General features: G+C 45.1%; 1 protein-coding gene across 15 annotated transcripts in view; it reads right to left on the reverse strand.

Moving 5' to 3' along the window:
• Positions 1 to 15901, reverse strand: part of TTC23 (tetratricopeptide repeat domain 23) — a 109955-nt gene that overhangs the window by 30919 nt on the left and 63135 nt on the right. For 14 of the 15 annotated variants that reach the window (XR_006203393.1, XM_042941117.1, XM_042941123.1 and 11 more), the window contains one exon: positions 6525 to 6630. Coding sequence is in view for 13 of the 15 variants with exons in the window: in XM_042941117.1 (XP_042797051.1) it covers positions 6525 to 6630 (106 nt within the window). In the remaining 2 variants the exon portion in view is untranslated. Of the gene's footprint in view, positions 1 to 3543; positions 3647 to 6197; positions 6281 to 6524; positions 6631 to 15901 lie in introns of all 15 variants that reach the window. The other variant, XR_006203392.1, reaches the window with a different exon arrangement.

Here is a 15901-nt window from a genome sequence, read left to right on the forward strand (position 1 = left end):
TATGGGCCCAGTAAAGGGCTCCGTCACCATGGGGATCTGCCTGCCTCCAATATCCTTACCACCAGGAAGCTGACCCCATCTCTACCTCCCCACCACTCACTGTCCCACCCAGTAGTGGTCAGGTATCCAGCAGCTTCTAGCCCCAGTTACTTGTCTTGGTTGAAGTATATATTTTCCATAAGCTGCCCTAAAATCCCTTTTTGAAGCCAAGTCAGGGTATTAAAAACATAGGCATTTCTGAGAAGTTCTGCACACAAATTATTAGCCAGTATAGGAGTGAAAAACTGTATATCACAGAGGCACGTACTTCATCTTTCCTAGCAGAGGAATGATGCCATAGACTTTGTTCTCAGACACAAAGATGGAAGGCAGTTTGTAAGCAAAGCTTGATGAGGTTTCAGTGTGCACAAGGTTGTCTCTTTGGGAAGAGAGACCAACAGCCCGGACTTGGAGAGAGGAAGAGGCCATCTCTTCTGATCCTCTGCCAACCCTGCAGCCCCCACCTGTCTGTCCTCTGGGCTCCCTGGACCTCTGGGGACAATGCCACTCACTCTCCAGTTCTGGGGCCGTGGTTAAGTAGGCAGTGTCTGGCCTCTGTCTAAGACTTGCTTTGTCTCTAGCTTGCAGAATGAGTCTGGACATGTCCTGGACCTCAGTCCTTTGGATGGCATGTGCTCTGAGGTGCCTTCCAGAGGTTTCTGAGAAAGGGCCCTACTAATGATGGTGGGAAACAGGGTAAGGGTTCTTCTCTGTCTTTACCCACCACTTGCTTTCTGCAGCTTCCCCTTCCTTTAGAGCACACAGCAGGCGTGGATGCTGATACCTGCTTATGGAGCTCAAGGCAGGCCAGGATCAGGCTGGCTGCACATTTTGTAACAAGAAATGGACTCTGCATAGGACTGACGAAGGGTCTGTCGGAGCACACAGGGCTTGAGGGCGACTAGGGAGGCTGAGGAGGATGGGAGAGAGTGGGTGGGTGTGGCCAGCTGTGGTTTACACCCATTTCCATCAGCAGGACTGCACCCCAAACCCCACTTTGGAGGCCTCTGGTTGGAGGTGGGGCAAGGGCAACAGCAGGGGCTGCCAAGGGGGGCCATGGGAAGGTGAAGGACACCTGACTGTGGCTACTCTCGGGCGGCCATGTTACCTATCAGGAGTCCACTGGCACAGGGCATATGTGTATTCCAGAGCTTGTCTGACTTCTTGTCTCTGCGGGACACACAGGGCCCAAGGGGCATCCATAACCCAGGAATGCGGGGCAGGGAGTGGGCTGCAGGTGGGGTAGGACCCAGCAGAGGGGCAGGCTGACAAGGTGGGCCACAGGAGGAAGAGTCGAGAAAAGGGAGGATCAGGTAGGTGGATAAAACAGGAGACTGCATCAAGATACAGTGCCCAGCTTCAGACACTTGTATATTTTATGTCTACTGTGGAAATGTGGGGAGAGCCTAGCACAAGGGGACAGCAGGAAGATGGACATATTTGCGCATGGGGAATTATATCTTGGGAATGCACCCCATGCTCATGAGTCTGATTCATATGGCCAGGAATCCCACCCCCTGCCCCTGAGACTGTAGTGGGACAGAACCCCTTCCACTGTGCTGTGTCCGGATCCTACAGAGCCCAGGCTGCAGACGGAGCCACTTCCAAACAAGGCCGCCTGTGCTCAGCAGGCTCTGCCTCTCAAAGGTTTACACCGAAATGTACTTGGCTTCCACCCATTTCATTTTAATATCCTTTAGGAGAGGAGTTATAAACACAAGGCCAATGCCCTGAACACTTCGCAGGGTTGGGAGAGCTGTTAATACCAAGTTTGTCTATGGCTGCTCCGGGAAGCAGGCCAGGCTCAGGTTAGTGACATTCCAGGAGCCTGAATTGGAAGTCCTTATGCAATCGCAATCCTTCGTGACTTCTAGGGCAGTTTTGTCTGCATAAGGAATGCAGGAAAGGCACAGAGCAAAGGGATTAGCTGGAGCATGGAGCCTGAAACACGCTAGCTTCTTGGCCAGTGGCGTTTCGTTTGTCAGAGGGCAATGCCTTCCATGGGCATTTAGCAAGCAGGCTACAGAGAATCCCCAGATGAGAAATGTTTCTCATTAATGATTCTTTAAAAAAAAAAAAAAGTGTGGTCTGCACAGACAGGTTTAAGCACAGGAAAGCAGAGCTGTGGTCCCCATGCATGTGGATTTCTTTAGCATTTGGTAGACCATGTTGGTTTGCTCCCAGGGGATCTGGCTGGGATTTCTGAACTAAAAGTGACTAATGTCCAGGTCACAGTCCTGCCACCCTGGGTGAAAGCCAGCCAGTGTGTGTGTGTGTGTGTGTGTGTGTGTGTGTGTGTGTGTGTGTGTTTGGGGGGGATTGGTATCCCCTTACTTGTCAGACAAGATGGGTACCAAATGCTCCCCTTTCCTTTCTTCTTGCTAGAGGCAGCAGAGGCCTGGAGAACCCCCAGCCCTGGGTGGGTTCCCTTCTTTCCCACTGTGGGGGGACTGGACTGAGAGGGGGTAACAGAGATGACATGAGAACCAGGCACCCTGAAAGACAGTGGGACTATGGCTCCTGACTGGGTGGGGACCAGTTCACTCCTGCTTCCAAAGGGAAGCTGGTTCCATTCATGTAACATGGGCCCCCTCGGCCCATACTGCACTTAGGCACCGTGGGTAAAAGCCAGAACAAACTCTGTATCTCAAAATGCCGAATGGTCAGTTCACTCTCCACGGCCTTTTGCATGTTTTGCCACCGAGAGAACAAGGATTCTGACAGCAGTTTTCAAACAGGTTAACACATTAGGAATAGCTTGGGGTTTCTCCGTGCTTGTATTCATTTCTGATGTGCCCATTTAGATGGTCTTTTGAGGCCTTAGAGACCAGGGTTGGTGCTCATCTCTGCACCTGTCCTAGGGCTTCATGGTGTTGCCTGACAAGCAGCTGTTCTGATCCTGCAGTTCCACTGCCAACCCCACTTAGTGCTGACTCCCCTTTAAGGCTGCAGTAAACCAAGGTGATGGCCATTTCAAGTCTCCTCTGATTAGAGAAGGGCGTGTCTAGGAGCACCCCACAGAGTGATAGGGGCTGTGGTCTTTCTGGGTAGAGCAATGAGTTCAGAGAATAGAGACTGATGGAATTTGCAGGTATGGAGAGCTGGCTGTGTTAGCTCATTTGCAGAATGGGAGGTCACATCCCGCCTTCAGTCTTATTAAAAGGATTAAATGAGCACATGTATGAGAGTTCCAGCACCTGCACACAACGCAAGCTCAATTCCCACTACTGTTGTCACTAACATTACTCTTACCATGATTCCTGCCGCCTCTGAGCTCCTGAGGCTCTACGCCCTATGTTTCTAGCAACCAATCCCCTAAAGCTCAAGCAGAAGTAATCCCCTTCCCTAATCTGTATTGCATCTTCAATTGTATCTCCCTGCTCCTGGGGGGAGCTTTTCTTCCATCTTTACACTCTTCCTATATTTCAAATTCTGACCGGCAAGTCAGTTTGTGGGGTTCAGGCCACCAGAAGCAGAGGGGAGGTGCTAAAAGCCTGTGCGTACTCCTGGACTGGCCCCTTCCCACTGGCTCTCCAAATCCATCTTTCTGGGTGCCTCCGCTCTTCCCATGTCCTCTGTCCCAAACGCCATAGGCTCTTCCGTAGGCCTAAGTGGGGAGGGGCAAGGAAGAAAAGGGAGCATGTGCAGTGTCAGTCCTTACAATGTAACATGGAGGTCAAGAGCCTAGGTTCAAATCTGCTACTCCCTGGATATGTGCTCTTGGGGCAATTACTTAATCTCTCCGTTTCTCCATCAGAAACTGGAAATACTTACATCAACCTCACAATGTTGTGAGGATTAATTGAGTTAATAAATGTAACTGGTTAGGGGTGCCTGGGTGGCTCAGTCGGTTAAGCATCTGACTCTTGGTTTCGGCTTGGGTCATGATCTCATGGTTTATGGGATCTAGCCCCAAGTCCAGCTCTGTGCTGGCTGCATGGAGCCTGCTTGGGATTCTCTCTCCCTCTCTCTCTCTGCCCTTCCCTGACTCATGCTCTCTCCCTGCCTTGCAAAATAAATAAATAAATTTTTTTTAAGAAGTGTAACTGATTAGAACCATGCCAGTATGCACTGTGTAAGCATTAGCTATTATTACTATTATTACTGTGTGAGGTCATCTAAGTCTCACAGATCTTATTATATGTATCAAGTAGGTATTATTATCATTCTCAATTTATAGTACCCATGCTATATTTAGACTAAAAAATGTAATATATATATATATATACACAAATATATGTGTGTGTGTGTGTGTGTATATATATATTTGTGTGTGTATGTATATATATATTTGGATTCTCTGATTCTGTAAACCATGCAAAACAGAGTGGCCTAACTTTGCAGTTAGAGGAAAAAAAACATTTCAGGACACAATTTCTATGGTCCTCACCCAATCCATACATTTATTAACTAGCTGAGATGCTGGTGAACCAGAATCCCTCTAGGCAAAGAGGCCTTAGTTTCCTGGGCTGGAAACTCTTCCTCTTTTCTCTGGGCCTTAGTTTCCTCTAGCTGTTTGGTATTCTCTAGGGAATAGACTCCCGCCACCCCCACCTCATCAGTTTAAATGCTCAGAACCTTCCAGTTGTCTTAACCCATGAGCCTGAGGAAAACAGGAAGGTTCTGACAACCATTCATTATATGCACGCTCTCCAGGTCAGAAGTTACATGTGTTTTGCCCTCACACTTGCTTTGCCTGATCAGAGCCTGAAACATGTTTGAGTTGGTTACCAACAATTACACAGAAAAACCTAGATTTCTGCCTTCTCTTGAAAAACAGATCTGCCCTCTAAGCCTGCCTTTTACATGACAGTAATGGGCTGGGGCTGTAACAGCTGCTCACTTTCAACAGGGCATGGGATTCTCCAGTTTGCCACAGTCCTCACATTTTGTGTTGTCTTTCTCGTATTACAACCCACAGTAGCTGCCATTTCTGATTAGGCTTGCTGCTCCTACTGTATCTTAATAGCTATCTATTTCGCTCACACTGCTTGTGTTGTTCCTATAGACACTTAGATTTGTGGCTCCTGCTAGCATAGGAATTTCCATCAAATGTGTGTTTGCATCTTAACTGTCTTAATAGTTGGGAATGGAAGATTCTCTTCCCCTATTAAAGGAATGTTGGGGTGCCTGGATGGCTCAGTTGGTTGAGCGCTGGACTTTGGCTCAGGTCATGATCTCACGGTTGTGAGTTTGAGCCCCGTGTTGGACTCTGTGCTGACAGCTCAGAGCCTGGAGCCTGCTATGATTCCATGTTTCCCTCTCTCTCTGCCCCTCCCATACTTGTGCTTGCTCTCCCTCTGTCTCTCAAAGGAAAAAAAAAAAAAAAACATAAAAAATTTGAAAAAAAAAATAATGTTAAGCACCAGAAAGCTGGTCAAAAAACTGTTGACCCTTTGAAGGTTTTGAAGCCGATTGTTATATATGGCGTGTTCCAAAAAGAGAGGATCAGAAAGTCTGCCTGCCTTCTCTATCCATAGATACGCTGCTCCAGCTCCAAAAAGGTGCTCAAAGCTCCAGGAAGCCAGAATGAGGGGCCTGTAAGGTGGGATGGACAGATGGGTAAACCCTGATATCCCCTTCACCAGTTCCTCCCTGACTGGAGCCCCTGCCTGGCCCAGAAATCTCTACACACCAGGCTGCTCATTTTGGTATTCCCTTCATCTCCGCCTACCCTCCAGCTAGAAGCCTCTGCCTTCTAGCCCAACTCTGCCCCCTGAATCCCAACTATTCCAGATCTCCATTTTAGGCTTGCTGGCACGTTGGACCTTATTTTACTATAGTACATCATTATTTTTTATCTGATATTTTGCAATATACCCCTAGGTCTCCTTTATGAGTTATACTCTGTTTCTGAATATTCTGACCAAAAATAAGCCACCAGAATGCGTGTTCCCCGTCACTAGAGGCATACTGTATGCTCTGAGCCTGGGATGGCGGATTAAAGAACTCCCCAAGCTCACCGCTCTACTTATCACATGGGGCTAAGAAAAACCATATGACTCATAAATGGCAACTTCCTCTTGGACTCCTGAAACCATGTAAAGTTCATCCTGACTGAAAGCTCTGTCCTGTGAAAGTCTGTAGGCTGGGGTTCCAACAAGCCTGATCTATCTGTTGCCACAGTAGCTCCACAACAATCTTTAAAAATCGATCACCTCTGAAAGTAGAGCAGATTTCCCTGTAAGCCCAGCGTGGATTCTCTGGGGGCTCTTCACAGCTCTGCTTGGATGAAGATTCGCCGTATTTGAAAGTAAAAGGTTAGAGAAAAGCTAAACAGGACAGAAAGCAGAGAACTCTGGTGGAAGTAACACAGGGGCACAGCTCAGGACCACCACAGAAAGCCGCCAAAGCTCTCCAGGGGGGCCTGTGTCACAGGTCCGTCCACCTGTTCACCCATCCTAAAGGCAGCTGGTTCACAGACCCGTGTGCGGGACGGGCAGGGAGCAGGCAAGGTGTGCCACCCACAGAAGGTTTGCGCTCACCGTGGTGTTCGATCCCCCCAGAAGCGACGGCAGCGCGGGCGACCAAATGTGCAGAGACTGCTGCCTCTTCTTGAGAGGGGTTTCTGCTCAGCACGATGTGATGTGCCTGTCACCCGGGAAAGAAGAAACAGGATTGTTTACACGCTTGGCGGCAGCAATAGGGAACTAACTGTTCTTGGAGCGATAAGCAGAAAGCCAAGGAACTTTCTAGCAAGCTAGACAATATGATTTGTGTGGAAGCACAGTCAATTCTCAGGAGACCTAGATTTTAAAAGCACTGGGTTGTGGACAGAGAAAGCCCTGAAGGCTGAGTCCGGATGGCTCGAAGCTGTGGCCAGGGCGGATCACTAAGTAAATCATTTAAGTCTATGCTGCTGTGAGTGCAGTATCAGCTGAGGATGGGCGGGGGGGTGGAGAGGGTGGGGGGGTTGGCGAGCGGAGGAGGGTTTCAAGAAGGAAGGAGATGGGTTAAAAAGTGCCAGTGCTCTGCACAGGAAGTGGGCGAGCCCAGCCCCCTGCCCCAGCTCAGCCCAAAGGGGGCCCTTGCCGAGATGTCAGTAGCCTCCCCAGTGCCTGATCTACCAAGCCCACCTCCCTGCGCCTTCTTCAACTGGCCCATGGGGCTGCCTGAACACAGAAAAGAGCTCAGTTCCTTAAAAATAAAGCCCAATTGAAAATTCTTTGAGAGAGAGAAAAAAAAACCCTATGATCCCATGAATATAAACAGTAACAGTCCTCCCAAAATAAAATACAAAACACATCTCTCCAAATAAAAAAGATATAACATAAAGAATAAAAGAGAAAATAAAGTTACTACTCATCTGTCAACATTTAAACTTTTTAAAAATGCTATTAGTAACAGGTTCACATTCATTCAGTAAACAGACCCTTACTGATCACCTATGACAGGAGAGGCCAGGACCAGAAAGGGTGGGCAGTACTGAAAGGGACAGGAACTGAACCTGATGTCCTACAGTGCACTAACACCAGGTGGCAGGTGGTTTGCAATTAATTGCCAAAAGAGTGACAGAAATACTAAAATACCATGAGTTAAAGGGAGAAACACCAGACTGGGATAGGCCAAGACATATTAACAGCAATTAAGATTTCTTTCTCAGGTGTAGTATCAATTTTAATTTTCTTAACAATTTTTGTTGCCCGCGTTTTGTAGACGAGAGAGCTGAGGTTGAGGAGCAGGTGATATCTTGCCCAAGATACCTCATGGCTGAGAGAAAATGGAGATAAGATTCTGACTTTGATACTCGGACTCCCTCCCAGGGTGAGAACGCTGCCTTTCCTCCCTGCCCTGGTGCTTGTTGGCAGACATCACTAACTGATGCCTGCACACTCCCCAGAGGCGCCGATTCATTCAGCCTCCAGGAGCTATGACTAATCTGTGGGAGCTGGCTAGGAGATAAAGCCACACCATCAGAACTTCCTAGTCCAGACCAAGAGGTGAGGCAGCAAAGCCATAGGGACTTGGTCCTCTGATGACCAGCTGAATGCATTTGTCAGTTGGTAATCAGGGTGGATTCTAGACTCTCATCTCATTCATCATATGTTAAAATCAGCTGAGTTATTAGCTCTAGACTTTTTATGATAGGGGCTATTCCAAACCAAGATTGTTAGCAATAACTTTTATTGTTGTGTTAAAACAATCAGCATTTCATATTTGTAAATGCGAACAATATCCTTTGTTTTAAAACTACTTTCCTTATTACAGGATGTAAATAAATGGAACAAGTAGTTTTGGCAACACCCCAATTAGTCATTATCCTCAATTTGGCCTGAAGATCTGGCTTGAAATGCTTTCCAATAATGCACACTCCAAAAAGTAAAGACAATTGGAGCCATTGGAGCCACAGGGAAAGTCAAAGCATCACATGTTCAGGAATTTGAAGAGAGGAAGAGAGAGGAAAAGCTGCCCATCCCAATTGCAAACTGAATCATGTTTACTTTGTGTTTTCTCCTGCTTAACGATCTTTAGGATCCACCATCGAGGAGAGCACCCTGTAATGCTAGAAAAGATTTAACTCATATTGTTACAAAGACTTTTAACTCACAGTACTTTAGATTTACTCAAATTCAAATTCAAAAAGATTTCATATTTTGTTTCCACTCAATATTATAAGGCAATGTAAAAGATATACATCTATCAAAATGATTCTTTTTCTTTTTACTTATTTAATTATTTATTTGGGGGGGGGGGCGGAGAGAGAGAGAGAGGCAGAAAGAGAGAGAGAGGAAGAGAGAGAATCCCAAACAGGCTCCGAGCTGCCAGCGCAGACTGATGCAGGGCTCAAACTCACCAACTGTGAGATCAAGACCCGAGTCAAAGTCAGATGCTCAACCAACTGAGCCACCTGGCACCCATTTTTCTTTTTCTTTTTTTTAATGTTTATTTATTTATTTTGAGAGAGAGAGAGAGAGAGAGATGGAACACGAGTTGGGGAGGGGCAGATAGAGAGCTTGAGAGAGAATCCTAAGCAGGCTCCATGCTGTCAGCACAGAGCCTAACAAGGGGCTCGATTCCACGAACCAGGAGATCATGACCTGAGCCAAAATCAAGAACCAGACGCTCAATGGACTGAACCACCCAGACACCCCTATCAAAATTATTTTCAATTCATATGAATAATTACATGTTCTGAAAGTTCTGTATGTTGCCTTTTGCCTTTGGAGACAGGAAGCAAAATTTTCTGAGAGCAAAAATGCTCACAATATCAAGAAAGTGGATCCTGAGAGCTTAAGGGGATCCGAATTTCACAAAAATCTTCGTAACCTCAACATTTTTCTGTGTGAGATACTAATATAAGCAACCATTTATTATTCATTATTCACTTCAGAAACTCAGTCCTTGGTCTAATTTATATTTGATGTTCATGAAACTTCTAAAAACCATATGCTGGTTTAACATTGGGGTGAGGGAAGGAAAAGGGAAACATGATGTTAAAAATGTGCAAGATTAGCATCTCATTGATTCAGTAAAATTAAATTTAGTTTAATTTAATTCAGTCCTATTCAATTTACCTTAATTTTTAAATGCTTTTTACATGCCACATTGTGTCCCTCATCAGACTCGGGGCCTTATCATAGCTTATTTGGTCCTGCCTTCGTCACGTCCAAGCAATTTCTAGCCCTCTATCCACTCTCCCCATTCTCACTATCCAGTTGGCCCCTCCTGCTGTCCCTTCCCTTCTTGACCAACTTGGAGTTCACCATCTATCACTGTTGATACCAAAAATGCCCTCAACTTCACTGAAGCATTATTTGAAATGGTGAAAAAGGGGGAATCATCTAAATAACCACCAGAAGCAGAATGAATATATTGTGGTTTATTCATACAATGACTGAACTCTACCTAGTACATTAACAAAGTAACATTTCAGAAACATACCAGTGAGTGGAAAAGTAATTTACAAGAGGATGTAAACATCATGGGACCAGTGAGTTTCAAGTTTCTCTTTTGAAGCAAAAAAAAAACAAAAACAAAAACAACACAAAAAACAACAACAAAAAAATCCTTTTGTTCCAGATTGTTTCGCATACTGTCTTACTGAAGCAGGTGGAGAGGGTCTAGAAGCTCACTCAGCTGTGCCCACCCAGCTTCCTCCAAAAGACCTTCCATGGAACATGAGGGCTCAGGGTGATGCAGATCGAGAACCACAGATCCACACGGTATAGGAGGCTGCCTTAGGAAGTAGATACAAAGGCAGTTGAAAAGCTAGTGATTAGATTACCCAATTTTCCAAATTAAACCACTGTTCACAATTCTGGAACAACACTCTGCTTGCTAAGAGAATATAAATACCCCTGTTATATGCATCTGAGAGCATTTAAGGACTAGTTGTTAGTGTTAACAGAATTATAGGAGCCATGCTTGCCTCTCCTGGCTTTATGCAGGAGCCCAAGTAATGGGCCCCGCTGGGGATCTGTGCTTGACTGCATTCACTCCTTATTATTTATTAATCTCCCAGGGCTCAGATTTCTCCTCCCGTTCTTTGTTGTTTTCAGTATCTTACGGTTATATATTTATCAGTTGTCATCTTGGAGCTGAGAGGGAGTGTTTAATATTCCTAAATCTCTTGAGCCGTTAACATGTGGTACTGGGTTAAAAACAAAAACAAAAACGCAACCTTTAATATCTCATACTGAGCAAGGTCATTAATTGAAAAACCTCAGTCATCAGATCAACCACCCTCAAGCCCTGCCAAGGTCCAGAGCAGAAGGCTGCACTTGGGCCCTCCTGAGCATTTCCGGGGGAAACCACTGAGTCCACAGCGCCAATCCAGCTGTCAATAGACACAGCCAGAGCTACAGCTGGCAGACTCTTATCTGACTGAGGCTGTCCCCTTGGATTTGTGAAATGTGTAATAGTTCTTGAACAGAAAACTTGATGACTAGTAAGAAGGATGTTTCTATTTATGCAGGCAGACCCCATCATGTGAATACTCAACTTAAGACATGCAATGCTCTGACTGCAGGCCCCAAGCTCTTCACAGGAGAGAGGGATAGATTTTTTTTCCCCCATTTGGTAAACAACTAGGAGGATCACTGACTCAGAGGGAAATCTCTTCTCCTGCAGCAAAGTGGAGAGTCCACGAAGAGCTAAAGGTGCATTCGTGGACCTAAACTGAGTCTATTTACCCTGGAGACAAAAACATTCGTGGGGAAGGCAATGGAAACCTGCGGCTCAGAAGCCGCCAGGATCTTTGTACTTGAGGGCTAGCACTAGAGAGGGACACTGGGAGGGTGGGAACTAACCTTGAGTAAGCACCTACTCTGGCCAGACGTGGTGCTATGCAGATTACATACACCAGCTCGCTTAATCTCAGAATCACTGGTGAGGGTGATGTTAACACCCCAATTTATAGATGGGGAAATGAAGCCCTCGGGAGATAAAGCAACTAACCGAAGGTCATATAGACGGCTCAATGGCAGGACAGGGATTCAGACTAAGGCCTGTGATTCCAAATTGCATCCTGCTCTAGTCTAACATCTGGTTTTTTAAGAAAGAAGAAGTTACAGAAAGAGGATCTTCTAATCAGCATAATGAAGTATTATTTAAGAGTCAGAGAAATAGTTGCTAAGTAGTAGATTCGGCCCAGAGGTTGAATGGGCTGGCTAGGTGGAGGGTGAGCCACTGATATGTGGGTCTCGAAGCAGCTTCTGAAAACGAACTGTATGGGGACACCAGAGTGGGGAGTCGGGCAGCGGCTGATGGATGGAGCAAGATGTTAAGGTGCCTTCTACCGAGGGTCTGTGTTTTTCTGCTTTGCTTCAAATTAGTGCTTTAATTCAACAGAAGCTCAAGTCCTCTTGTCACTGTGAGGTGTGAGTTTGCTATGTTTCTCTTATAACTGACCAGCTGTGCGGCTACGTAGCTCTCCCTCTTGGCCTTGCCAGAGCAGACCATGCAATCTTCAGCTTTGGGCTGATGCCCTTGTACAAGACAGGGTCATATTGCAGCCCAGGGTTGCCACTTCCTTTCCTCTCCAGTCTCTGGCCAGGAAGGAAGCCTCTCAAGGCCACCCACACCACAGGGGCCTGGGGCAGCTGGAGGGCCTTGGCTAAGAGAAAGATGTTGCTGGGACTCTCTGGGGGGGCGTAGATGAAAGGGAAGTCCCTGGGTGCCGAGGGCATTCCAAAACCGAGTTCTGAGGGCCCCAGACTAAGCTAGTTTCTTTTAATAGTCAGAGAGAGTCCTCAGTGGCAGCTCTCCAGTCGTCAATTTTAGCTCCTCCGAAGGGCTGGGGAGAAAAGGCCCTACTCTCTGTAAGGGTCAGCACCAAAATAGATATGTTGGGAACTTCGATTTTCATCCTCTCTTGGTTGGAAGTATGTGTTTTCTTAAAATGTAACTAGATTTTTAGATTGTGAGAGTAATATCGGTATATAATTTTGAAAAATCCTAAGTGGTAAGTTAAAATGCCTCTCTCCCTTCTGTCTATAAGCCTCACCCTCTTCTCCCGATCCCGTCTGACTCCTTGGAGTTATCACTATCAAGTTCCCTGTGTATCCCAGAGATATTGATATGCTTATACAAACATACACACATATAGGCCCATGTTTTTGTTTTTGTTTTTTAAGTAGGCTCCATGCCTAGTGTGGAACCTCATGTGGGGCTTGAACTCACAACCCTGAGACCAAGACTTGAGTTGAGATCAAGAGTCTTAACCTACTGAACCACCCAGGTGCCCCTATAGGGGCATGTTCTTAAACACACCCATGCATAGACACGCACGTGCAATTGTAACCTGACGCTGCCCTGCTTCCCTCCCCCAGCCCAGCTTCATCTGCCACCACCCTTCTGGGCTCTGCCATGATGGCTCCTCTGCTCTCTCCTCAATCTTCGGGGTGTCTCACTATCAGTCCTCGGTCTGCTCTGTTGGGAGCTCTCACAGCACCCAGTCCTGCTCCCTGTGTGCACATCACGGTCGCCATTTTACATTCATCTGTGGGACTATTCAGCTAAGGTCTCTGTCACTCTCTAGGCTCCTCCTCCATCACCGTCCCAGGGCCAACCACTGTGCCTGGCACATTGTAGGGTCTAGCTGGTTGTCAACTGAAGAAACATTCTGATCCACATCTGCCATTTCACAAATAATAATGCACTTTTGGCGTCTTTAATGTCAGAATATACACATTGATCTCATTCTTTCTGTGGTTCTATGGTGTTCCATCACGTGGATACACCACAACCTCCTAACTGGTCTCCTATTGATGGATGTTAAGAGCATTTCTAATTTCTAAGGGCTCGCTATTACCCTATAAAATTGGAGAGGGAATATCAAATGGTTTCCCCCAAAGTGGTGCCAATCCCCACTCCTTCTAGTGGTGTATGAGGATGACTGCTTTCCAGTACCTTTGCCATCATGGGGTATCATCAAACTTTTTTTATTTTGCTCACAGCTAGGTGAAAAATGGCATCTCCTGAGTGAAAGTGCATTTCTTTAATAACAAAGGATGCTGAAGATCATTTTTGTATTGTTATTGGCCATTTGTATTTTCTCTTCTGTAAGCTGACCATTCCTGTCTTTTGCCCTTATTTCTACTGAGTTGACTTTTTCATCTACATTTTATAAGAATTCTTTCTATATCTCCTCTCTTTGCTATTTATTTTTTGACTGTGATATTTTGTCACAGAGAAGTTTTTTTTTTTGCTGTCAAATTCATCAATTTTTGTTTCTTTTTTCTTTCTTGTCTTCCTGTCTCTCTGTCTATACCCACATGTACATATGCAGAGGGAAGATGCCACAAATGTCAACAGCAACTCCTTCTGGGAGGGGAGGCCTGGATAACTTGTAACTCGTTTCTTCGTATTTGTCTACATGGCTTGATTTTTTAGAATATAAAGAGTATTTTATTTTATTTTATTTATGAGAGAGAGAGCACAAGTGGGGGAGAGGGGCAGAGGGGGAGAGAGAGAATCTTAAGCAGGCTCCATGCTCAGTGCAGAGCCCAACTCAGGGCTCAATCTCACGACCCTGGGATCATGACATGAGCCGATTCAAGAGTGTCATACACGCTCGACCGACTGAGCCACCCAGGTGCCCCCTTCATTATCATTTTTATAAAAAATAGTGACTTAGAAAGAGTACAACTCCTGGATTTATGTCACTCTTAGAAAACTTTTATGATGCATAGAATCATAATCGCATTCTGCATCTTTTCTAATTTTAAACATGAAAGGCTAGTATTTTCAGAGATTTTGAAAATTGCAAATAGTGCATTATAGCAAATACACAGCAGTTAACCAGAACCGATCGGAAGCGTTGCCATTTGCTGTGTTGTCTGAACCCGGTCGGAGACCTGTGCGAGCACCTACGAGCCATCACGTCAGCCTGGCCAAGGCTGATAACTTGCCCAGAGGAACCTGAAGCCAGATTTTCTGACCTCAAAGTTTTTGGGAGAGGGACTGATAAATTAGTTCATTATACTTTGTAAATCGAGCTTCCCCCCAAATTTGGGGGCTACTGACTGAGTGGCAGAGCTGCCCTGAAATTTGAAAAGAAAGGCAATTCAACTGTCAGAGATGGAAAACAAAACTGAAGCTAGTGGTGTTAATTTATGCCCCTTGAAAACACACACCCACAAACATTCTCACTGAAATGAAATCCTGCCATTTTTCTTTTGGGTAAGAAAACAAGGGTCTATTGCCAAAATCTGCCATGAATAGTTTCAGAAACAATCACGCCAGCATGGTTTCTCACAGACCCCTGAGGCAGGGTGCCTAGAACGGCTAGTTCGCCAGTCCCCGGGACCACTGCCTTCCCAGTGTGGTGGCTCTGTGAGGCTTGCTAATTTTCTCCACTCTAATGGGTTAGTTCCTAAAATACTTTGGAACTTGTCGACACTCTACAGAAAATAAAAGGTCTTTTCTTTCTGGGCGTTTCTCTCACTCCAAAGGAATGAACAGTGAAAAACTAGAGGGAAAATAACAAAACCCCTTTTCTTTGTGTACATAATAAATGGCTTTTAGGCCAGGGCTCCCCTGGAGAGCTGCAGCCACACTGTACCTTTCTGTGTCTAGGTAAAGCTCTTAAAGAAATGAGGAGCCTTGATAAATGTTTGATAATTACCATTAATAAATAAAAGTAGCTTACACTGGCATCATGCCTAATGGTTCACAAAGCACTTTCTATTTTGAACCTTTGAGCAGTTCTGTGAAGTGGATAGGATCTTTTGTAGGATTGGGTTTTTTCTTTCTTTTTTTGAGAGGTTAAATGACTTGTATAATCAAACAGCTGGCAAACAGAAGAATTGGGACTCCCACTCAGATTTTCTGACTTCACATCCAGTGCTGTTTCAACTTCACAAAGCTATCTCTTTAATAATGATTGGTAAGTCTTTATTTAAACACTCTCTAATCTTTATTAACCTCAAGAATAAACAACAATAAAAGTCACCTATTAAACTTTACGAGTATTATAAAAATGAGTGAAGTACTCTATAACTCCAATACAGAGCACTCCTTCTAATTTAGATTCAAAATCCAAATGTAATGAAAGGAAAGGTTGAAAATGTTAAAGCATTAAGAAAGCTTTTGCATGGCAAAAAAAGCATTATGAATCCACAAAAATATATTACAGCTAATAAATGAGATCAGCACGGCCGCACCATGCAAAGTCAACATCCTATTTGTATTTCTACACGCTAGCAATGAACAGTAGGGAAAGGAAATTTAGAAAACACTTCTGTTTCTAAGAGCATCAAAATGAACAAAATACTTGGGAATAAAGCTCCCAAAAGAATTATAAAACTTATACTGCAAAATATGGTTGAAAGAAACTAGGAAAGAACTAAGTAAATAGAGATATCCTATGTTCATGTATTGAAAGCCTTAATATTGTGAAGATGTCAACACTTCCCACTTG

This window comes from Panthera leo, chromosome B3 (genome assembly GCF_018350215.1).
Source record: "Panthera leo isolate Ple1 chromosome B3, P.leo_Ple1_pat1.1, whole genome shotgun sequence".
In the NCBI taxonomy this organism is placed as follows: Eukaryota; Metazoa; Chordata; class Mammalia; order Carnivora; family Felidae; genus Panthera; species Panthera leo.